The sequence below is a fragment of the Callionymus lyra genome, chromosome 8 (genome assembly GCF_982586985.1).
Source record: "Callionymus lyra chromosome 8, fCalLyr1.hap1.1, whole genome shotgun sequence".
NCBI classification, from domain to species: Eukaryota; Metazoa; Chordata; class Actinopteri; order Syngnathiformes; family Callionymidae; genus Callionymus; species Callionymus lyra.
Window position 1 is genome coordinate 18,053,920 of NC_141825.1, and position 25,834 is coordinate 18,079,753.

Genomic DNA, 25,834 nt, shown 5'->3' on the forward strand with positions numbered 1-25,834 from the left:
TAAATGGAAACTTTGATTGACAAACACAAAATATGTTCGTGGCACATTATGTGTTTTTTTTTCTAAATGTCAAGCGTCAGCAGTCATGAGGAAGGTGGAGATCGTGGTCTTAACTTTGAAAGGTGTTTATCATCATAATCAACAAAATCAAAGGAAGTAAAACATGAAGCATAAATAGTTCAGTTGGAATGAACGAGTGGAGCAAAAAAAAATGACATTCCTTAACTTTAGATAAGATATTAGAAACTCCAAAAAAAAAGATTGTATGTTAGCGTAGCCAGATGTTTCATTGTCCAGCAGCCTCGATCTGTTTCTCTTTCTTGCTTGTCCTCTCGCACAATCTCTATAGTGTGGCTGGAAGAACGGAGGCGTTGTTTGTGTTGAATGAAGGGGGGAGAGAAAACAGAGGGGGAGGTGGGGTGGAGGGAGAGATGCTCCAGCTGTGGGGGACAAGACAACACAACAGCGTCTCACATGTGGGCCAGGGGGTTGGTGGGCATCCAGGCTACATCCCACTCCCCATAACAATGCCACTGTGTGCAGCTGATAAGACAGAGCGATGGATCATTGGCTCAAATGTTTGCACTGTTGATACAAACCACTCTGGCTAATAATGTTTCTTTTTTACTTTTAAAAGTTTTATTTCAATATGTATTTAAGCATCTGAGTAAACTACAGCGAGTACACTTGTCTGTACGTTATAGTTATTGTAAATAAAAGTTACTTATTAGTTATCTATGGTTTTAATTAATTTTATTATTTGTGTATAACAAGTTTTCAAATTCAAATCCTAATGACAATATGAGGTTATTGACAAAAAAAACTTACTTTATTAAGGTAAGTTTAACTGATATTGAAATAATGATGTGTTTTTTTTTTTTTTTATCACAATGAGATTTAAAAACCGGTACAGTTATAGACTAATCCTTTGTTTTAATAATGATTGAAGAACAATGACTAATTTCCTGTTTAAGTCAACAAAATAAAAGCATTATAATTGTTTTAAAAGTCATGATCCTATTTGAAAATGTACATTTTATTTATATTTCTTCTGTCTTCAAATGCTTTGTTTATCTCCCACTTAAAGATAAAAAAAAAGATTATTTAACAGTTGGAATAAATACATTTCAATAATAGTAATAAAAAAGTAAAATTTAACTATATCGTTTAATATATATAAAGTTTCAAATATATGCTGTATTTGAATGAATGAATCAGAATAGCTTGGTTCTGTTTTTATTCCTTATTATGTGTGTTATCTTATTTCTTTTTTTTTTCTTTACAAACACCACAACAAAATCCTACGTTGTGTTTATGAAACTGGCAATTTCTTGTACTGTTTGATCACGAAATTTATTTATATTAATATGTGTTAAAGGATTTTTTTCGGAATAACCAATATATTCTGGAATTTTATGTATTCTTATTGCTTACTTAATTATTTAAAATAATTAATTTAATAACCAATCCATCCATTTTCTTTTGCTTATTCCCTTTTAATGTTATATACAATTCTTACTCTTGATAAATAATTGTGTCGCTGACGCACAGACTTATGGGTAATTTTTATAGTTAGTATTTCCGGCTTGAATTTAAATTAGTTTTGCGACTTCAAAGCCTCCTAACAACAATATAAGGTTATTTACAAAAACGGTCGTTATTACGTTATTAAGGTAAGTTTGATTTTTGTTTTGTTTTAAAATCATGTTCGTTTAAATAACCGGCGTTTGCTTTGATTTAAATACAGTTAACTGAATTTGACTTTGCGGTTTTTGTTTAGCGCGTCACAAAAGTTGAATAATGTGTTGCTCAAAAAAGCGTGTTTAGGACAAAAAAAGTTTAACTTAAGTCAAAAAAACCTATGAGTTTTGAGTGACACATGAGCTTTTTCTGCCCGCGGAGTCTGCGCACATCCCTCACCTGCCTCTCCTCCTCTCCTCCCTGTCAGAGAGAGAGAGAGAACGAGAGTCAACTTCTCCAAACACCCGGGATGAAGTTCCTCGACCAGGTTTTTACATCTCCATCTCAAACACTCCATTCCAGCTAAAACTTTTCTTTTTTTTTCCTGCGCCATGAAAGCAACAATTCACCATCACATCGCTGGAGCTGAAGTCAAGGTTAGGATTCTCTCCTGTTGATCTTTTAACATTTTTTCTTTTGACTGAATCCATTTTTTGTTTTTCTCTCAAATAGACTCATGTTTGACAGAGAGTTTCCCCGATCCGAATTAAAGTAGTTCGGACTTGGGGAGTCTTTATGGATATTTTATGGTGGGACACGCGAGGATGGACGTGGTAGATGAAACAGAAGCCCTACAGAGATTCTTTGAAGGTAAGATGCGTTCAAAGCCATCTTAAAAACAGCTGTAAAAGTCAACACTTGTTTAAAGAGAGCCTCTTCAATGTGTAAACAAACAGTTACAATGACAGGGATGATTAAAGCATAACAGAGGAAGCAACTTGTAATACATTATATTATAGTAGTAGTCAGTACTTTAGCTGTTACTTTAGTTTACTGGATGTTAAATCCAAATTGAAGTATGCAGGGGGGGGTGAACGGGTGCAGGAGGCACAAGTGCTGCTGATGGGTAACAGATCGAGTTAAAACAAATCCTGAAAAAAAAAAGAGGTGGAGGAGGGTGATGTAGAGGGTTGCAAGGGTGTAGGAATTTAAGGGAAAGATAAATGGTGTGTTTTGCAAGACACTGTTGCACAGCGTGCACTTTTACAGCTGCAAGTTTTAAACATTTGATCACAAGAATCAAAGGAGGAAAAAAAAGGTTTACAAGAACTATATATAATGACTTTATTAATATGAAATATGTACAATGGATAACATCTGAAAAGAAGAAGATGTATTGCATTGAATTATCAACAACAGCAACATTCTTCGAAGAGCCATGAAGCAAACTCAAACTTTATCAGCAATAATGATGAAAAATTATAATCAAGATTGAAATGTATTGGTTAAAAATAAATGACATTTCTGTGAATAAATGAAGAAGCATTTTTCGATGGAAATGGACCAAAAACAAGAAGACAGAATTACTAACTAAGTTTACATTATCATTATTTATTTTAGTCTTAGTATTTAAACTATAATTGTTGTTTGTTCTTGAAGTTAAGATTGCAGCTTGTTTCCTTTCTAATATAATCTGTTGTTTTTGTGTATATTTGTGGTCATTATTGTCTGAGGAAACATCAAATTCATCATATAAATGATATATGTTGAGACCATATTTACAATGTTTCTTCCTTTCTTTTATTTCATTTTGTCATTTATACTTTAAGTGATGCTTGTGGTTTGATTCTTTTTAAATGAATAGGTCATTTTTATTGTATTTTAAATGCAAAAATCAAATAGAAATTAAAATATTTCACATGATGGGTGTCCAAACCTTTTTAAAATGCTGTTTAAAAATCAGTTTAATCAACAGCTATACTTAAACAAATCAAAGAAACAGCTTTAAGTTTCGGTCTTTTATTTGATTTCTTCAAATCTTTTCAAGCTTTTCTTGATCTTCGTATTGACATTAATAGACTTTTTGTCATTTTTCTACTTCATGTTCAGTTCATGGGAGTTCATTCATCTCTTGGAATCTTTACTAACTTAATGTCGTCTGTGAAATTATAGTGAAAATACAATTACAATACAATACAAAATTATTCTGTGTGAACAGTTTCAATGTTTACTTCTGCAATATAAAGGATGTATTCCTAAAAGCACCCAAATATCATTATGTATTATTAAACAACTCTAATATTGTCATCATTCTGGCTTCCTAATTAGATTTAAACACAAAACATTGTGTCAAGTGAGCCGTGAATGTCAAGTGCACATAAAAACATGCGCTTTGGCTTCATGTGCAATCATTTATCCTTTAAAAGAAACAGCACTCGCTTGAGGTATACACAGAGTGTTAACTTAATATACACAGACATCCATGACTGTCGGGGGATTCCTTCGCCATTTTGACAGGAATTTAGAGTGTTTACATTCTTGGTTTCGGGAGTAGAACAGTTGCTTTTTACTTTGGCCTGTCTTCAGCCACCCTGTGTCGACTAAAATGTCAACTTGTCCACGAAAAGGATTTGCTTTCATGATGATGGGTGTTTGTGACAAAAACTAGAAGTGTATTGAGGAAATTTAATTTTTCCAGGGATACACGATGAGAGGACGAAAAAAAATAAAAGATTCACGTTAGCTCATCATTTAAAAACCATTACATATGAATGAAGTATGTTTTAATAAGATTAGAGAAAATATGTTTACATTGGCTTGAATGCTTGCTGCACATTCCTGACATAGTCCTGGTGGCTGTTAAAACACGCCGAGGTGAGACTGGTGTTTCTCCTCCGGTCTTTGCTCCTGTCGCTCCTTCTGACTCCATTAGTGGAACGGTCGGACGACAGGTTGTGGAGGTGAGACAGTGCAGGCTTCAGGCTGGAGAGAACCCCGAATGAACCTCTCAAAACTTGACCTTCTCATCACTGACTCATGTGGACAATACGCAGGACACACAGTGACACATTCAAAGGCATGTACACAAACGATAAAGGCGTTTATTGCTCCTCTGTTTCCGTGGCTGGAGACCAGTCGTGTCATAAGTCAAGAAGGTTTTACTGTCACAATAAGTATGAGTGGTAATACTAGTAAAAGGCCTTTTTTCATTGAAGATAAAGTTCTGCTTGTAATGAGCTCATAAGTGGTGATAAGTACGAAGAACATTGTGAAATCATTTTGGCTGTTTTAACAAGTTTCTAAATGTCTTTTTGTCATGAAGTTATTAATAGTACATCAATCCTTTTTTTATTAAAGCAACAACAGATAACATTTTGATGATGCAGTAGAACTTGTACTTGAATTACTGAGATACCTTTTGGAAGGTAAAAAGATAAACGTAAAAACAGAAACCAACACAACGAAAACCATTGCAGTATGTTGCAACTACGTAATGGAAAAGCCACAGCGTTTCATTTTCTTTTTCAGTGATTGTTATGAAGGAACTTGACTTGAAAATGGAAATTTGGCTGAGGTTATCTGGACTTTCACATACTTAACTCTTTCTCCTAATGGGTTCTCTAATTGGTGTGCTAAAGGAATTCTATTGAAGTATCCCTGGCTTATAGAGACATATTTCCACAGTACACATTATATGTAGGAAGAATGTGAGGAAACATTCATCATTTGACATTTAATCAATTAAAGTGCAACTAACGTGTTAATTAAAGTGTCTCTTAAATTGATCTTGAACCTCTATTGTACTCATCAGTATGTGTCTGGTTGTAGAAAATGTGATTAAGACCCGTCCACTGAAAATGTTTCATTTTCATGGCATGATTACATAACGTCATAATGGACTTTTCTCTCGTAACCTCTCCTTCGCCCGGATTTCAGACAGAGGAGAACTTTATAAAGTAATAAGTTCCAAACAAAGTCATGATGAGGGACTTACTGCATCTTAGAGAAGAAGACTTCAATGTTTGAAACATGTGAGTCAGGAGAGTTGGGTTTTCACATTAGCTGCCCTTTAAGTGTAAATATTTGTTAACTTTGAATATATATATTTTATTCTTAAACTACAGTAAGGGTTTGTACTCATTAGGTGAATGGATATGAAAATGATCTTAGCTAGTCTGTTATTGGTGTCGGACTCACAAATCTGCCCAATGTTTTGATAAAAATCAGAGTAGATAAATGTTCCTGTTTATTTAGTGACTTATAAAGATAAAGGTAATTAAGCTAAAATAAGGGACAGAGATTCATGATCCAATAACGGTATCAGTCAAGAAGTTCAAGAAACTGAAGTGCAAGAAAAGGAAATTCAATGGGAATCTGATACTTCCTATTATAGGACAGTTTGGTTATTATGCAATTTGTTTAGTCCATGACCAAGAGTGTAAAAATATTTTTTCCCCTTGTTTTATTTAGTTTCACACCCTTGGTTGAGTTAAGCTCACTTTATATACTTTGTATGCAACGAATGCTGAAACTAGCTTGACTAACCTTCAAAGGTCTAACTCCTCCATGGCATCATGTACCTTACTTCAGAAAGACTGTGTTGTGTTTTGGAATGCAGCTTTATACTCTTTGTGAATATTTATCAGGCAAAACAGGTTATTTTCTGTGTAAGACCTTTGGTAAAAACAGACCTGAGAATATGGTCCATACTGAGCCTGATACATGGACAATCAAGATTAGTAGCATGGTTCATATTCAGTTCCAGTTGAGGCCTAAGTCTGAAAAAAATGTAGTTCATCTTTTATCACAAGTTGTTTGATGTGGAAAAGCATTGGAGTTTAAAAAAACCTTCCATACTTATCTACTTTATTCATGACTACATCTTCTATTCCAAAAAAAGAGCTGCTCATTACTCACATCTATATATCAAAATTCCTATTAAACCCTGCTGTACTCCTCTTATGGCTGTGAATCATGGATGGGAATTCCATCTTAGGAAACCTTAAAAAAAAAGAAAGTCTAAAACTCTGCCAGGTACCTCTTATTTATGGGTTTCAGAGGGAGCTGCTTTAAGAGGAATGTATTGTTTTGGGGCAGTCGTGCGTGAGGTGCTTACGAGTAGGATTTATTTTTCCTCATCAGTTTTGACCAGCAGCAGAGTCATTGCTGGTTCTTCGTTGTTGTTCGAGTTCTAAATAAGTCCAGGAATGTAACTTTAAGGTCTTTAATCTGAAGCAAAATACATGTTTTCTCGGCTCGTTTTTGTTTTTTATTACGTTTGACTCTCCGCTTTCCTGACTCCTTTCATTTCTCTCAACTTAAAAAATGTTTTTTGGGTCTTGCATAAATGAATAAATCTCACATTCTGAGCGTTTGTTTCAGTCTCGCTGCATGTCCAGGTTCCAGCCTTGTCACCGCTCTAATCTCCTGAGTCGGGTCCACCGGTGCGGCCAGTGCTTGTGTGCGACAAGGCCTGTGTGTGGTAGCCTGGTACAGCCCTTTCTCATGACCGGGGGAATAATCCTCATTAAAACACCCTCACACACACACACACACATACACAATATGTATTTGCACACCCGCACGCAGCAACACATACACACACACACACACTCGTGCACACGGTGATCGGTCACTCCGTGGTGTGTAGAAGAAAAGTCTGTTCAAGCTGAGCGGGATGTGAAAATAGAGAGGAATCTTTCTTCTCATCTTTTGTTTCAGGTGTTTTCATCACAAGGACTTCAACATGCTTTGGCTTCGGGCAGGTACACTGCAGCTTCTCTAATCCCGTTCTCGCTTTAATTTCACCTTAATTACTGTTATTAAGGCGGAAAAAAACGACTAGTTTTCCTCTTAGACGTGTCTTTTACTTTCTCTGTCATAGATGTGTTCTATAAATGATTGCCTGATTTGGAAATGTCCAGCTTAATTTCTGAATCACAGTCGACAAATTGGATCTTTTTCTAATGCAAATATCATCTTGAATGTTCCGCTATCAAAATAATTCCAGTTTTAAAATGTTCTTCAGTACTTTAACTTACATTATGTTATGTTTCGCAAGTATTTTTTTAAATTCGTATTTCAACTTGATGACATCTTTTCAAGTTGGTCACACGTTCGTTTCGTTTGCGTTCATCTCAGTTTACTTTCATGCCGTCTCTATCTAGGGATTGCACTGGTGATGTTACACACACACACACACACACACACACATCCACACACACACACTAATCATTCAAAAGGCGACTCTGTATGGAAGACGAGTCTGACAATCGTTCTCTGTTCGCTGTTGGCCACAGCTGGACAGAGAACAACATGGAGGACAGTGAAACTTACACATCCCATAAACAGTCTTTGCAAACTTCACCAGTCCTATTGAGGGGGTTTTAAAAGTTTGTGGTTTCTGCCGAAGCACTTAAAGGTGTAAGTGTTTGAATGGCTTTGTGTCGACGAATGTGGTTTCTTCGACAGCCATTTTGGAATTGGTAACATTTCAAATCTTAGTGCTTGAAATTGTTAATTGTTATCTTTTATTGGTCTTGAGTAGCGGGCCAACAAGATGTCATTTACTATATGAGTCTGATTGATTCTGATAATATTATTTTTTAATTCGTGGAGGCTCAACATGTCTTGGTTATCTCTGCTATTACCCTCCTCTATCAAACACTTGCCAAACCTTATTGGAGGTCTCTCTATATTTGTCTGCATCCTAACGCTAGTTTCCTTATCTTATCTTAAACACTATTCTTGGTTTATCTTTTTATATTATCATAAACACTAGCATCTTTATAGATCAAAACATCAACATGAACATTAATCTACTTTTTTTCTGGAAAATGTTGGCATATAGTCCGAAAATATTCTTGTGTCTCGTTGTTACGTCATCTGTGGCTAACTAGTGTCTCCTACATACATTACCTAAACATGATTACAGACGAAACAAAATACTAATAATCTAATATGAACCTAAAGTTATTTTAAAATGTAAAGTTTAAAACATTTTTTATTCTTGTTCATTTCAAAAAGTACTTTACAATTAGAACAGACAACTGTCTCCTCCTTCCAAAATATGATTTCAGACCAAAATTAAAAAGTTGGTTTATATAAACCTTGAATTTACCATGTTTATCTTTGTAAAATGTTTTAAAATGTTTCTAACAGTTTATTTAAAAAGTACCTTGAAGCAGTACTGGGTAGTTTTGGGTAATATTTTTGTACTAAAATAAATTGTATTGACACTTCAACTAGTTGAATGACTCTTATACCATGACTTGAGGTGTTTTGTGTGATTTTTATTTCCATTGTAAAAGTTTTCGGGGATAGTGTGAACATGCTACATATCGCGCTGGTTGTGGTGGGGGGGCAAGGGGGGCGAATTACGGTACAAAACCAAAGTTAAAGTTATGTTATTTACAAAGCCGTCGTAACACATCATATTTCATTATCCACAATCTGATTCATTACCTCATCGATATCCATCCTTCATTCATCAATGGATGTCTGGAAATAGAAAATTCGTCCAACTGCTGCAAACCGGGACATGGCAACTTTTAGCGAGTGCTCATGGGAAATGTGGTCTCCCGTCGGGCTAAACACTACCACTTTAGTCCACTGGTGTCACTCGACTTCAAATCACATTGAGCTGCTTTAACAATTGCAACTTTCTACTGTAGCCAAAATACTTTGATTTCAGACAAAACTAAAATTATTTAGTGAACAGTATATCAACCTAAAATTAAGAATGTTTATCTTTTATAAAAAGTGTAAAGTTTAAAATAGTTTTGTTACTTTGTTTTTAAAAAAGTACCTTAAAAACTCATCACTCAACAGTTCGTTTTGGTCATGTTTTCAAAGTAGTCTGTTAAACGTAAATGTACATGAATCAGAAAACACATAAAACTTGTAATAAAAAAAAAATGAACTGAATTGTGTTATTATATCTTGTTAATTACAAACATGTGTTACATGTGCAACAGCGGTCGTGGACGAGTTCAAGAATTTAACTCAAGTACAACTTGTGTCTTCAAGACAGTTATGTAGCATCTGTGCTGTCCTTCAACCAAAGTGCTACATTTTCAAATCTTGTCCTAATTCACTCCATGCCTGGGGATCAAATTGTAATTCTGTCTTTCTGCCCCCTTCTCTCTTTAACCTCCATCAATCTCCCTCACTCCCTCTTTCCACTCTTCTACCTCACCTTATCAGGCCTGCCAGCTTAGATTTACTGCTGTTATGGGTGGGGTGCACATCTGGATCTTATTTCAGGGAACCATCCTGCTTCTTCTCTGGTGCTGGCACACATTAAGAGACATTAAACATCTGGATCTGTGCTGTCATTGCACAGTAAACTCTCAGATTAGTCTGTGGTCCTCAACTTGGGTATATTCAATGTATAAATAAAACACCAACTGTTTTGATTTTGTACTTGATTTTAATTCATTTTACGGCTTTGGATCATTTTGTACCTTTTTGTGAGACATTTTTCTTTTCTTAAACTTACTCAGAAATTCTTTACATTCCACTATGAGTAGCAGCGTAATCCATGTGTGTATCTTGTTGAGAGACTCAGTTCTCTTGCCCACCCAGTGGGTAGCAGGTCATCAACCCTTTCTTTCCCTCTCATCCCCCCATTTTAATCTGATTCCTATGCCCATAGTCAAGATTCCTTTCTTTTCACACAAAACGTCACCATATAAACTACTTAGTAGGTGGATTTTTGTTAGAACCAAATGGATTATGTATCCAAATGTATTAGGAAAAAAACGCCAACTTTGCATTTAGTGCTTTCAGGATTAAGTAGGGTCATGAGAATGGGATTTGTGAGGATTTGGTTATCAAAGGTTGCAAGATAGTCCTCAACGAGAGGCAACGATGGACAAATTGTTAAAGCTATAAATTAAGAGCTAAGTGAGGTCATTGTGTGAAAAAATGCCAAATTTAATTAAATTGCTATAAGAAAAAGGTAAAACTATTTAAGTTTATACTATTACATTACATTACATTATTATACTGCTATTATACTACTGTTATACTACGATTATATTACTATTAGGTTGTCATCATTTCAAGGTTTGTTATTTAGCAACACTTAGTGACTCATGTTTTTAACTTTACTTTTTTTACCTTGTTTAGACTTGATCTAAAGACTGTCTTTTCCTCCATCCATCCATCCATCCATCCATCCATCCATCCATCCATCCATCCATCCATCCATCCATCCATCCATCCATCCATCCATCCATCCATCCATCCATCCATCCATCCATCCATCCATCATCTGTCCTTCTATTCATAAATCCATCTACCCTTCCATTTATCTATCCACCCATGCCTTTATCCATCCAATCAATCCATCCATCCATTCATCCATCCAAGCATCCATTTATCCATCCACCCATGCATTTATCCATCCAATCATCCATCTATCTATCCATTCATCTATACATCCATCCAACCACCCATTTATCTATCAATCTACCCATCCAACCTTCCAATCATCCATTCATCTATCTATCCATCCATCCATTCATCTATCCATCCATCCATCCATCATCCATCATCCATCATCCATCATCCATCATCCATCATCCATCATCCATCCATCCATCCACCCAATCATCCATCCATCTACCCTTCTATCCATTCATCTATCCATGCATCCATCAATCCATCGATCTGTTACTATTGAACTTTATCTCTTTTTTTACTTGAAATGTTGTGTAACCATTGAAAGTTTTCAATCATCAATGTGCAACATGATGACTAACACACAGCCTGTTTGTCTTCGGATTATCTTTCCAATCCTTTATTTCGTCAATTGTGGTATTATTATTATTATTATAAAAAAAAGAGAGAGGAAGGTCTATCCTCCCTCTGAAAAAGAATAAAAATGAGCGTTGGCTTATCAGAGTCAAATCATTATAGCAACATTTAAACAAGGTTTGCGTGACGTGTTGACAGAAACCATTGGCTGATTCCCAGACGCTCTCCATCTTCCCGCCCCTCCTTTTTATCACAGGTCATGATATTACCAGTTCTCTGGAGCCAGCTAACATCGACACCAGTATCCTGGAAGAGTACATCAGCAAGGAGGACGATAGCACTGACATGTCAGTAGTGACTCTGGTCCAACCCAGCTATGTCAAAATAACACACACACCAAATCAGATCATGTCGTTACAGAGGAATTTGTTTTTTCTGATAAGAGTAATACCCCCTTCTTTCCCTTGTCCTTCCAGCTGTTTCACAGAGGTCCACAGCACCCCAGGACCAAGTTATTCCTCTCCCCAGGCAGGAGTTTCTTCTGGAGGGGGGTTGGTGTGTGGAGTGAGCCCCCCAATTTCACTACGCCAAGCCCCTCAGCCTGGGCCTCCTAACTGCCAGAACGTCTACCCTCCTGGTCCGTCCCTGGGCCTCCGACACAGCTACCCGTGTCTGGGACAGCAACAGCAGCCGCACGTCAAGCCTGAGCACAGAGGACACTACGCTCCGGGGTGAGCTCGGCCAGACATCTAGTCTCATACCTGATGTAAACATCCAAGACGTGATGGAGTGTTTGGAAAGCCAAAACTTCATTTTTACAGCCAAGATCTGTGTTTATGGACACAATTCCTAAGTAGGAGGCAGATTCATCACCGAGATTCCGATTTCTTGAAATCCTAGAACACAATGAAAGTCCCACTCAATATAAAACGAAATGCGTTTTACATTTTTAAGGTAACTTTCTTCTGTTTGTCAGGACGCTGCCCGAGTCCCCTCCTGACTCCAGCTCAGAGCCGTACTCCCCTCAGCAGGTGAATGGTGAGTCACAAGTTACGTTTTAGTTCTATAGATACATGTATTGTTTGCTGTCTGTACTCACAATAAGACATGAATCCCTATTAACCAACAACATGTTCTTAAGGATGTGAAGCCCTTTAGTCCCTGTAATAAAATCTAAACTGTACCTATACCTTTTTATCTTCACTCAACAGACCTAAACCTTCAATATCAGATTTTCATGAGCATAAATTCAAAAAGTCGGCATTTCAGCCTTTTTTAATGGCTTTTTTACGTTTTAGTATTCACTTTGCTGTTTAATAACAGTGATAAAAGACACAAATAATTACTAGGAACGTTAGTTTTTTAAGTCCTCAAAGGAGGTCATGTTTTTCACAAGTGTTCTTTTCTGCCCAAGTCAATGTTGTTTATTTGTTTAGTACAAGGATGTCAAACTCAATCCCACGAGGGGCCAAAATCTTATTTACTAAACTTTCTTTAACATAAACATTATCTCCATATTTCTTCTTTATTAACAAACATTCCCAGAATTTTCAAAAAAGTCGATTAACTGATTGGTAAACAAACAATTGCTTTACACATCTATGTTGAGTTTACTAAAGCGGAGTGAGACAAAAATTGTTCATTAAGTTAGAGGGTAAGTCGGATAATAACCAACCAAAGAGGTTAAAAAAACAAGAACACTTTTTATAGGATAGGAAATGCCAGTGTTGGAAGTTTCTGAGTATTTATCTCTGTCCTTATCATCTTAAAAAAAACAATTCTCCTAACATTAGAGTCATAAAAACTAAATAAAAACAGGGCATGTTTTTGTAATTGAAGTAGTAAAGACATTTGTTTAAACTCACAAATAGCCAGTGGTGTCAAACTCAATCACACAAAGAGGGTAAAATGTATATAACAATGTGAGTAACAGGTTGAACAAAATGTATATTTACCCAACTTTCTGTTACAGGAAGTATGACTGATGATGTTGTCTTTTCATTATTGTTTTTATTATGTACTTGTTTGTCATTCTTTCCCCAACAAATGTAGTTTCCTTCGATACAAGTCGTTGGAAGTCTCTGTTGGCATGAATGATCTCTGTATCTTATCTTAAAAACATGAACATCTTTATAGGTCACAAAATTAACAATAATTTAATTTTGAGCAAACCATCCATCCATGATTTTACATCAATGCATCCTCATTCTCTGGTTGTAGATCCTCACATGATCCGGACCATGACACCTGAGAACATGTGTCACATGACTCCGACGCCGCCGCTGCCGCCACATGGACACTACAACAACATGCACCGGGACATGTACCTGAAGGCAGAGCCCTTGATAACCCAGTACCCGATGGGCCCGGTCACCAGTGGAGGCGGAGACATGCAGCAGACGCAGATGCTTCATCAGCTGCTGCAGCATCCTCAGGGGCAGGAGTGAGTGATGAGCAATGGAAGGAGGAGAAAGAAAATGAACTGATTTTTGTCCTCTGTCTTCAAGCAGCGGTATTCCCGTTCATCAGGCCAAAAAGAGGAAGCACTCTGACTCGCCTAACAATACACTCAATACTCAGATCCTTACAGGTATCATCAAGCAAGAACCAGGTAGGCAGGCATCTTTCTCCTCTCTTTCCACTCCTCCTCCTCTTTTTCTCTCACACTCTTACACAGAGAAAGATTTAAGAAACAGACACTTTTCCGGGTGTCGTGACCTGTAGGATGATGTATCGTGTCGGTTTCAGGTCTAATGCAAGACGCCGACAACTCCTACCTGGATCCGAACTATCAGTGCATCAAGTGGCAGCCGCACCTGCAGAACAAGTGGACGCCCCTCTATGACTCCAACTGCAAAGAGCTGTGGGTGGACTTGAAGTTTCTTTTACAAAGATCAATGATGCAGAAAAAAAAAATGGCGGAACGTAAAAATAAATTATCTTGAGAGTCGAGCAGGTTTGGCAGCAGAATAGCGGAAAACAGAGGTCCATAAATTCCTTTGAGGTGAGCTGTGCGGAGGAGTCCGCGCAATATTGAACTTGAAAGTTTGGTTCGGGAGGAAGGTTATAATGATCTCACTGGACTTTTAAGATATGTTATCAAAACCACCTGGCTGCTCACTTTCGGCGGCCACGCTTATTTCCGAGTTGAAGATCGTAACGGAAAAGGTGTACGAGCGGCAGGGAGGGTCGAGAAGTGATGAGAAGGATATAATGCAGAGATAGAGATGAAGAAGCTGTAGTTAAATCACTTTAATTTAAACGTTGTTCAACTTCAACTGTTGCAGTGCATTGTGGGCTAATATTGTTTCAAAACGGTCACGAATTTGTGAAGGGTTGTATGAATATGTAAGTGTATCGGCGCCGTGATCCACAAATGCCTAACTCGATTCACAGATGCTTAACTGAATACTAGATCAGAAGTTTTATTTTTATATTCAGGGTATGTTGAAACGTTTCACATTTCAAAAATTTCTTCTCCGTCCAACTGCTACAGATGCGTATCCACCGCCTGCTGGCGGGACTGCGACATCGCAACATATTAAACATTAACTGGCAAAGAATCTTGACTGAGGCAGGACTTAAAGAGAGCCGACTTGTTTGTGTCTTGGGAGTTGCATGATTTATATGTTGTCTTGTATTTGTGCATATTTATTCAAAATTACAAATGAAGTTACACATTTATAAATGAAGTTACACATTTGTAAATAAAGTTTCACATTTGTATGTCAAGTAACACACTTGCAAATGACAAGTTACGCATCTTATGCATATTTTAATCTGGTTAAGGATTTGTAAATCCAGTTGCACACTTGCAAATAAGTTTCACATTTGTAAATCAAGTGGCACACTTGCAAAGAAGTTACACTTTTGTAATTTGAGTTAAACAATTGCAAATCAAGTTATGCATTTGAAAATGAAATTGTAATTTGTAAACCGAGTAACACAGTTGCAAATGAAGTTACACATTTGTAAATAAAGTTACACATTTGTAAATCGAGTAACACACTTGCAAAGAAGATAAAGATTTGTAAACCAAGTTCTGCATATTTATAACTAGTTACACATACGTAAATCGAGTTCGATCACGATACAGAAACACCTACATATTTGTGAAAACCTTCCAGAAATGTGTGACCATTTAAAAACAATAATAACCCCAGACATATGGTTCTCAGTACTACAAGATCCAAGGCCAAGAGACCTACAGTATCTACTGTATATTTAATTCACTTTTTTTTTTATTTCACACTCGTTATGGTCATATTTGAATGGTGTAGCATTTCTTTGGAGTTTATCTGCTTCAGAAAGAGAGACATGAGGAGAGTTTTGATCTGGAAATATGTCTGATTAAGTGTGTAGTACAGAGGTTGTGTGACATTACTGTAGATTTAATTCTAGTTGTTTATTGATTTAAAAAATCATGAATTTCAAATTGTTTATATTTAGAGTATATGCTTTGAAGCTCATTTTACTTTGAGATCATCTTTATTCTTTGATGTAGTTTTATTTTAATAACAGTATTTCATAACTAAAGCCAACAGGTATACCAATGCATTTCCTTCATTCTACAATAGATCTCTCTTGTCTTATTGAAATCTCACAGTTTCCATCTCTTCTGTCTTCAGCCCGATGCCAACCTACCGCGTTGATGCTGACAAAGGCTTCAACTTCTCCCTCGCGGACGACGCCTTCGTCTGTCAAAAGAAGAACCATTTCCAGGTGACGGTCTACGTCGGGATGCTTGGAGACCCAAAGTACATCAAAACGAGCGACGGCCTGCAGCCCATCGACTGTTTCTATCTCAAACTCAACGGAGTGAAAGTGAGTAAATCCTCAGACATGAATTAATGACAATATAAATTTCAATTGTCAAATAATATAAAAGGAAAACAGGTCCCAGGGTATAATTATTGGCGTCGGGAAAAGGTTTGGTCTCTTTTTTGTGTTGATGTAAATAAATTCAATATTATTTGTCTAAATGATCTGCCTATTCATTGTATGGCAGGTAAAGCATCAGTGGAATTGAATTTATTTTTTAGGAGAAAATATTTTAGCAAGACTTTTTGTTTATTCAGTAACAAGAACTCATCTCTTGATCCATCATAATCCTGATCAGAACTCAGGTTTATTTCCAGTTATTGGAAACAATTTATTTATTTTTTCATATTTTTAACTGTGTTTTGTTTTGTTCTTTAAGCACTCTCTGACAAAAAGGGCGCTTTACAAATAAAAAATATTTACTCACTTACTTTATTGCCCAAAGATGACATAATCATATAATATAAAATAATAATGTATAAAAAGAGAAAGCAGCACTACAAAGTAAATGGTCAAAATAATTTAAAATATAATACTACTAATTATCTTTGCAAAATTATTTAATGTTAAAGGCCTTTTCTAAAGCGATCATATGAACCTGTAATTTCATATTTATTTTATTATTTCATTTATTGTATAAACTTACAGCCAACCAGTGAATATGGTTTTAATGCTAATTATGACAGGAGCAAGGATTAAAAAGGTCTATATAGTTGTTTTGTATGGATGATTGAAATTAAAAAAGCAACTATCCTTTGTTCCAGGTGGAGGCCATTAATCAGTCCATCAGTGTGGAGCAGTCACAGTCGGACCGAAGCAAAAGACCATTCAAGCCAGTTCTGTGAGTCTCAACTCCGAGACTCAAAAAAATAAATTTTCTTTCTCTTGAAAATGTATTTATTTGTTAATTTACGTTTTCTGTAGGGTCACGTTGCCTTCAGAACAGGTCACAAAGGTCACGGTCGGGCGTCTCCACTTCAGTGAAACTACGGCTAACAACATGAGGAAAAAGGGCAAACCAAACCCTGACCAGAGGTGAAGAAGCACACGAGTGACGCGTCTGAAGCTCCGGAAGCTTAAACATGTGGATGTTTTTCAGGTACTTCATGCTGGTGGTGGCGCTTCACGCTCAGGCCCACAGTCAGAGCTACACTGTGGCTGCTCATGCGTCTGAGAGGATCATCGTCAGGGTAACGTCTGGCCATGTCTGTCAACCTCCTACAGAAATCATATCAGTTGTGACGCTGTTCTATGGAAGTGTGTCAGTGTCGTCAGAACTTTGCTTGGTTTTATTTAACACTTGAAACGTTGAAACTTTTAATCCTTTTTTTGTTTTGTTTTTTTTAAGCAATTCATTATTTTTTTTAAATAATTTAATTGAATAATTTGTTTATTGAATTGTTTCATTTGTTTTGAATAATATAATTTAATAATTTAAATATGTATCTAAATGAATTATTGTTTTACACATAGAGTTTGATATTGTTAGTCCAATAACTCAAAAGTAAACGTTTTAAATTCTAAATTTTTCCATTCGTATCCTTATAAATTCAATATGAAATTGTTGGTATAATAGTTCAGTCTTACCGGACAAATCCAATCGAGCACAGAGCCACTCACTCTAACTTTTAAAATCAAACCATGCTGTAAAACTAGCTTTACTTGTTTAACATTGCATTTGAATCTGCCAATCCACCAGTGACTGCTGTCACTATTTTACATTTTTATATTGAATTTAAAAGGCTATGGAATATAAAATATTGAATTTAAAAAATATATTTTTTAATTATTGGAATAGCAATATCAAACTATATGTGTAAAAATATATACATACATTTTGAAAATATTCACATTTCTTTATTCAATTATTTTTAGAATAAACAATAATGTACCTTTTAATATATTTAAATGATTGAATTGAATGATTAAATTAAAGAAAATTACACCTTTAAATATACAAATTATTAAATTAAATACATTTTTTTAAAGATTATAATTCAAGGCTTAAGAAAAAACATTTTAATAAAGAATTTCAAAGTTTCAACATTCAAGTGGTAAATTCAACCATTTAATAGTCTGATGTCACTGATATACTTCCATTCTGTTTTTTTCATATCTCGTACAAATATTTCCTCTATTCTTTGTATGAGACGATACATTTTAGTGACGTGACAATTCAAAACAAAGATTTTCTTTGAAGTATTGAAAATGCCAGATGGTGGAATAATCAAGTGACAGTTTTCTCCGCCGCACTTCCTCTGTCTCGCCGACAGGCGTCCAACCCGGGTCAGTTTGAAAGCGACAACGAGGTCTTGTGGCAGCGAGGTCAGCTCTCGGACTCGGTTTACCACCACGGCAGAGTCGGCATCAACACGGACAGGCCCGACGAGGCTCTGGTCGTTCATGGAAACGTGAAGATCATGGGGTCGCTCGTCCATCCGTCCGACATCCGAGCGAAAGAAAATGTCCAAGAGGTGAGTCCTCGTGTGTGTCTCTGAAAGTCACATGTGCGTTTCTCATAAATCATGACATTGAGTTGTGTTCATCCATGATTGTGTGTAGGTGGACACCACAGACAATTTGAAAAGAATTTCCCAGATGAGGCTGGTTCATTATCATTTCAAGCCTGAGTTTGCTGCCACCGTGGGCATAGAAAACACAGCAGAAACCGGTAATAGGAAGTTTGTCATTGTGTTGTTTTAACCTCACTTTCATCTAAATGTCTGATCATTGGTAAGATCTTGACAAATGGAGTAAGCCTGTGTCCTCTTGCAGGAGTCATCGCCCAAGAGGTCCAGCAAATCCTGCCTGAGGCGGTTAAAGAAGGGGGAGATGTTGTGTTTGCCAATGGAGAGACAATTCCCAAATTGTTAGTGGTCAACAAGGTAACCGAAGTCCACAATCTACCCTCAACTTTCTCAGGTCACGCTAACCTGCCAAAGCTTAGAACTTCAAGAGGTTAGAGGAATGTCTCTGAAGTGGCTTCAATGAGGTTTTCACAATGATTTTTTTAAGAATAGAAAAATAACATCTCTGAACACACTCGTGATTCAAACTAGGCCAAACCGACTGGCATTCACTTCTTCCTGTTTCAAGCTAAAAATAAAGCTTGTTAGTTTTAAACATTTCATAATCGCTATTGGATGCTATAAAGCGCTAAAAAATACAGATTTTCCTCCCCTGCTTAGACACTGCTTGGCTGCTTCCCAACTTCTACTCCTACCTTATAGCAATGACATAGACCTGTGACTGAAAGTATCCTACCCTGCCAAAGCTAAGAACATCATAGGTTTACAGGAATATGACTGAGGGGGCTTCTGTGATGTTTTTACAATGATTTTCAAGACATTGAAAAATAATATTTCTGAACACCGAGCTGTGGCCATCTTCGTGACTTCAACAAGGCCAAATTGACTAGCCTTCTCTTTTACCTGTTTAATGCTGAAATCAAAGCCGACTCAAAGTGCCCCAAAATACAAGTATTCATCCCCTGCTGAGACACTGCTTGGCTGCTTTACAACTTTTACAACTTATGTAGTGCAATGACATACAAGGATCAATTATTCAATAATAAAAGAAAAGTCTCTTTTGTTGGGGGTTGACTGTCTCCATCTATTCCAAATATGGCCCAAGGCCCGGGGGCCAAATCTGGCCCAGCATGTTATTTAAAGTGGTCTGCTGGATGGTTCTCTCAAATAAAAGTAGATTCATTTTCATGTTGATATGGTTACCTATAAAGATGCCAGAGTTTAAGATAAAATAAACTAATGTTAAATTAAAATATTTTGTTGTTTTTGGTGAAGGAGAAAAAGCACAAAGATATTAACAAAAAATACAGTTTTGTAAATATACATTTAGTCTGCTGCAAGATTTCTGTTAAATTACCTCTGAATCCTGCAGGACCGAATCTTCATGGAGAACGTCGGAGCCGTCAAAGAGCTTTGCAAGTTGACCGACAACCTGGAGACTCGCATCGACGAACTGGAGCGATGGAGCCGCAAACTGGCCAAACTCCGGCGTCTGGACAGCATGAAGAGCACCGTGAGCGGAGGAACCGTCAGGTGAGAGCGACGCGGAGCCGGAGAATCACTCAACAGAATGACTGAATCATTCTGGTCTTACAGTCAATCAGGGAGTTACTTCAGCAGAACAGGAAGTGGCCCACTAAAGAAGAAGGTGGTCAAACCTGGCAGTAAGGTATGATCGTTGATAACCATGACTGATCAGGAGGGTTCTGAGCTTTTTATCTTTGTGTTCGTGCAGAGCTTGTCGTCAGATCACGGTTGCATCAGTACCAAGTGGATGCAGGGGTCCATCCTTGCACTGGTCATCATCATGGCCTTCAGGTACAGACATCAACGAGTCCATCACAAACGAGTCTTGGAACCACATTAACTCGCAGTCTTTCCTTCAAAGTGTCATCTGTATGTCCGTCCTCTACGTTCTGACTCTGCACCACAGAGGACCTGTCACAGTGAAAGATGAGTAAGTCCCGCCTCCACTTCTTGATCTTTAGGAATGTAGATCCACTTTAATGCTTCTCTACGATCTATTTCTGTCCTCTCTAGCTATTTCCCTCCATCATGTATTCTCTACATCTCTTGGATGCCCATCTTCACTGCCACAGTTGCCTTCTGTCCTCCTGTGTGTCCATGGTAGCTTTTCCTTCTCCTGCTTGTACCGTCTTTCCTCTCGATTCTTCTCCTTTTTTCTCACGAGTTTACCTATGAATCCACTGAAGTTTATCGTATCATTGACGCAGGTCTGCAGCTGCACTCGGATCCTCTCTCAAAAGTCAGTTCACTCCACTTTCAACCACATCAGCACCAGGTATGACATTATGGAAGTGTCAGTGGCGTCAGAATATTGAACTGTTAGATTTAAATGTTGAAACGTTTTATTCAAGCATTGAATTTTTTATTTAAATAAATTAAATTAACGATTGACCCAGAGGTAACACAAAGGTTAAAAACAATTCTATATTGAAATTTTTTATTTTAATTATTTAATGAAATCAAATTCAAATTTAATTTTTTACACATTGAGTTTAATATTTTGATTCCAATCATTCAAAAATAAATTTTCTAAATTCAATATTTTTTAAATAATTGAACTTTTATGTTCACGTTAAAAAAGTTGGTATAATAAACTCTCAGCCAATCACGTGATGACTTTTGATAATTGACTGACATTTTAGAATAAAAAACTCTGTGTAAAATAAAAAAATCATTCATTTTGGAAATGATTTTTTAATGCACTATTATACTACATTATTTATATGCCCCATTATGGTAAAATATATATGTATATTTTTTTTAACTTAAACGTTGGCAATGAAAGTTTATAATTCTGATTATTCTAAAACAGGAACAAGATTCTACCTTTCACTATAGAAATAGGTGAATTTAATTATTCAGTAAAAACGAATTGAACTTTCAACATAGAATTTATTATTAACAAAGTTTCAACTAATGTAAAGTCAACCTTTCAATATACTGATAGCACTGATATACTTCCATAAGACGTTGGCTCTAAAGTTCCACTTGACTCGATCTGATCCTGTTATACGTCCCGCTACAGTCCCCAGCAACCAGTCCTCCACAGTCCTGACACCGGGTAACAACCAGTCAGCCTCAGGTAAGAAAATCCACCCGAGTTTCTCCAACAAGCCCATGAGTAAAAAGAAAATCTGCTTCTTCCTAGATCTGGACAGTTTTGTTCCAACTCTCGGCACCATCATGAAGAAAGCCAAGTCCAGGATAATGGACAAGGACGTCCGAAATAGAAACCGCCTGAGTCACACCTCAGCGCCTTTGTATTTAGCCAAGTCCAAAAGACCACCGTCCCCGGATCAGGGCGGAGGCGGATCTTCTAACCGTTTGCCGGGAGGTCAGCAACCTCTGCCGCGCCGGCAACGCAGCCTCCGTAGAAAGGGTACGTCGTCGAGAATCCCTGCGGCACAGAAATAAAAACAAACTAAAATGATCGAAACTTTTGTTTCCTCTTTCACAGGACACATAGCTCCATCTCTGACGAGCCTTCACATCCTGGAAACAAACCAGGAAGTAGCCATAGGGCGGTGTGAAAGCCCAAAGAGCTGCAGGTGAGCTATGGGGGAGGTTTTATGCAACAAAAACATCACGTCCTTTAAAAAGAACCTCGTGAAAATTGTGATTATTTTTTGAATGAAATTATTAATTCATTACCTGTTAGTATTATTACTGGTTTACTGGTGTGAAATGAGCTCTTTGGTGGATGCATGTGCTGTTTCAGTGCTTCTCTAGTGTAGAAATACCTTATTGTATTCTTTCACTAATGTATCTTAATATTTCTCTTTCCAACATAGTGTCACAATATCCCTCCATGGAATCAGAAATTCCTCTCTTCCCCAGATAACGCTGCACATGACGTAAGTATTTAAAGAGACTTTCGAGGTCTTTATTAAGCCTAAAGTGATATGTAAATAAGTCATCATCGTGTTGTGTAATTTATAAAATAAAATATATATATTGTTAGAAAAGTTGGGATATGAACTTTTGTGTATGGTTTATTTGAAGCAAATTGTGTGGAATTCTAAGTCATTTGAGAGCAATTACTGGTGAAAATAGCGGTGAAATATAATGTTTTAACCATAACCACCACAATGTTGTATTTGCAGTTTACATAAGTTCAACCTTTTTAAAAAAAGAAAGTGTATCTGGACAAGTGAAAAATTAACGTGGTTGCACATTTAGTTTAACCCCTGAGTTATTGATTGATTGACCCTGAGATAACACAAGGATCAAACGAAAGAACTTCCTGTGAGCTAAAAGCAGCTTCCGTGAATTGTCACTTGATTTTTCAATATGGTCAAAATGGCCACCATTTTGAAGATATGTGGATATATCTGGCTCCCTCTAGTGATGGAACAATGTAACTGCAGTGTTGTGATTATTCCGTAAAAGGCTCTTATTTAGTCAGTTCTTGTTTTATCTTCCTTTCAATACTCAGTACTTAATATGAAAAATAGTGTCAAAATATTACCTATTGTTGCTGAAATAATAAAAAATATATATTTTCGGATCAATAGACTTTTGAATATTGACGTCTTTAATCCATAACAGGTCAACAAAAAGTGTTTGGGTCCAACAATGCCAAGTGACAACAGGCCAAATCTGCCCGAACCATTTTAAAACTGAGCTCAAGAACAGCCCGAGCACTTCGACAAAGGTACCTGAGAATATGTCATTGTCTGCTGGCGACTGTCAAGAGTTATAATTAAATGAGTTCTTGCTTTTTCGGAGCTATATCTGATATTGTACAATTCTCTCAGGGGACTCAACACCTCTGGTCCATTCCGGTTCTGGCCTTCCAGGACGTCACGTATCATTTCCGTGTTTCCATGGCTGTGAGTCGCATGTTAAAACAAAAACAGAAATGTATATTTTATTAACGTTTCCCCCTAAATGTCTTTCAACAACAGGGTGAGATGAGCTGCAACACAGAAGAGGAGACTTCTCTGTTCTCAGATTACCATTTTTTCATTCAAAGACGCTGCATTTAAGTGTGTGGTATTTACAATATACCATTTTATTTTTTAACTTTTGTGATATAAATGTTGTACATTCTTTTCAAACAAATTGAAAACCTGCCATTATCATTCAGTTATTTTCACCTCACTGTTTTGGTTTTTTTTAATCACAGAGAACTTTTTACGATCCCAATTAATTGAATTGAAAGTGTGTTGAACTGTTGCTTAATTTAATATAAGTGGCAAACATTACTCCAACTGAAGAACTAACGAATGTTACTATTAATACTGGACACACTTAAGCTCTTTTTAAAACACTGGAGATGTTTTCGTTAACTTTGTTTTCAGGATATACCTCAGCTGTCCACACTGGCGAACACAAGACACCAGCTTTTGAGATGTTCCAATAAAAAAACACACAAAGTGTTGTGAATAAACTGGAAATCTGTCTAACACTGACATGTCTGAATCACAAACACTGGAAAGCTAACACTGTTGTTGGTAACTGGAGTCAAACAAATATATATATATATATGAACATCTCAGTGTAAAAAAACAAAACATTAAGAAGTGATTTTCTTACTTCTATCTCAACACAATATATTTGTTATCATTCAAACCCTTTTTTTTATTCAATTTAACTTCTATATTGTTGCATCATCGTCTCAGTTGCACAGATGAACCGCTATCTACACTGGACATTCTGATTCATAAATAGGAAGTGCAGCCATGGAACGTGTGGATTCATTCTGATATGTAGACACTGTATTCTCATAGTTGAAAGTTTATTCCACATATTATAATTATTTATAATGCACCATCAGGCTTGATGAAACCACTGTAGCACTTTTTGCACTGTATATACATGTTTATCTTTCCAGCGCACGCTTTGGTTTGCATTGTAGAACTGCATTACACTGTTACTTAAGAAATATGTGTATTTTATCTAATATGTTTCGTGTTTTTATAGCTCATTTATTTGTTGTTATTTGTGTGTTGATAATATATTTACTTCTAAACAAAAGCCCAAAAGCAAATTTTAACTTGTGTGTAAAGTAAATAAAAACATTAGACTAAATAAAAAAGATAATTCACTGAACACTTATTGCCATTATTTTTTTTTTAGTTGTAAAGCGATTGGTCTCCATTCAAGTTTGTTTTTTTCATCTTTGATTTGTAATGCTATTGTAAGAATAAATGAATTTTGTGATCAACTGTGTCCGTCTCTTAAAGTGTCACGCTTACAATGCAGAGGTTTTCCAGAAGAACTTTATTTAAAATGTGACTTAAAAGATGGTTTATTATTGTATCTGCTTCCATCCGAATTGTTTGGTTGTTGTTGACTTTAAAAAACTCAATATACTTAGTAAGAACTGATTTTGGTGGTGATCAGTAGATGCATTTTGTTGTTTTTTTCAGAGGTTTTTAAAATGTCATAATTCACTGTTGTATCTTCTCTCCTGCCACTTCTCACACACCCATTAGAAAATTTCCCTGAGAGTGTCATCTCAAAGGGATCAATAAAGTGCAGTCTAAGTCTAAGTCTAAGTCTAATTAGATAAGAATTAGCAATAAAAAAGGAGCTTCTTTGCAGGGATTAATACTCTCCAAGTGCTTTTTTAGTTGTTTTTCTTTTTAATTATTATTTATTAACTTATTAATTTTTTTTTTTAATTTCTTGAGAGTTTAAACACAAGGTATTAGGAGATATTATCACAGGGAAAAAATTGGGAGGAAAAAAATCACAGTCACTCCCAGTTAAATCTTAAGCATCTTCAACTCAGACTTGTCTAACTCTGTTCTGTGACTTTTAATTGAACCTGTTAAATTATATATATATATAATTTACTCACGTGATGAAGGAAGGGAAAATATATGGACAACCAATAGGTTTGTTGATGTGTTAGGAACAAGTTAACAACTAATAATTAAAAAGAAAAACAACTAAAAAAGCACCTGGAGCGTATTAACCCCTGCCAAGAAGCTCCTTTTTTATTGCTAATTCTTATCTAATGGGTGTATGAGAAGTACCAGAAGAGAAGATATAAAAGTGAATTATGACATTTTAAAAACCTCTCCCCACAACTCATTCACTACTGTGTCTACAGTAGTAAATATAAAGCAATCATATCATATTCGTTTTTCAAAGTAATTTTGCAGGAACGAACGCATAATAACGGTGTATCATATCTTCAGTATTCGTCCAGCAGATGGCAGTACGTGATTTAAATAACTATTAAAAACCCTCATCTATGACTGTCAGGCAGTTCACGTTCGACA

General features: G+C 36.3%; 1 protein-coding gene across 9 annotated transcripts; it reads left to right on the forward strand.

Moving 5' to 3' along the window:
- Positions 1-1,957: 1,957 nt before the first annotated feature.
- myrf (myelin regulatory factor) lies at positions 1,958-24,768 on the forward strand. Of its 9 annotated transcripts, none has more exons than XM_087797452.1 (28): positions 1,958-2,117; positions 2,194-2,331; positions 11,480-11,570; positions 11,700-11,954; positions 12,200-12,261; positions 13,444-13,666; positions 13,731-13,813; positions 13,972-14,086; positions 15,852-16,047; positions 16,809-16,885; positions 16,969-17,079; positions 17,144-17,249; positions 18,318-18,518; positions 18,607-18,715; positions 18,820-18,929; positions 19,945-20,105; positions 20,169-20,241; positions 20,308-20,390; positions 20,461-20,529; positions 20,613-20,699; positions 20,807-20,874; positions 21,625-21,681; positions 21,748-21,978; positions 22,057-22,147; positions 22,391-22,453; positions 23,148-23,253; positions 23,357-23,431; positions 23,507-24,768. In XM_087797452.1, exons 2-28 carry the CDS (start codon positions 2,268-2,270, stop codon positions 23,585-23,587), a joined length of 3,048 nt encoding a protein of 1,015 aa, XP_087653578.1. In that variant the 5' UTR covers positions 1,958-2,117; positions 2,194-2,267; the 3' UTR covers positions 23,588-24,768. The 9 variants fall into 9 exon arrangements, with proteins under 9 accessions (XP_087653578.1, XP_087653572.1, XP_087653576.1 ...); XM_087797446.1 differs by having other exon boundaries at positions 1,959-2,117; positions 13,731-13,834; XM_087797450.1 differs by having other exon boundaries at positions 1,960-2,117; positions 13,731-13,834; positions 17,144-17,234.
- Positions 24,769-25,834: the final 1,066 nt, after the last annotated feature.

Excerpts from the sequence above, each read along its gene's own strand:
- myrf (XM_087797446.1), top strand. The coding sequence starts at position 2,268 with ATGGTGGGACACGCGAGGATGGACGTGGTAGATGAAACAGAAGCCCTA. Across the intron at positions 11,955-12,199 it reads AGAGGACACTACGCTCCGGG|GACGCTGCCCGAGTCCCCTC; the intron begins GTGAGCTCGGCC and ends TCTGTTTGTCAG. Across the intron at positions 18,716-18,819 it reads AGAAAACACAGCAGAAACCG|GAGTCATCGCCCAAGAGGTC; the intron begins GTAATAGGAAGT and ends GTCCTCTTGCAG.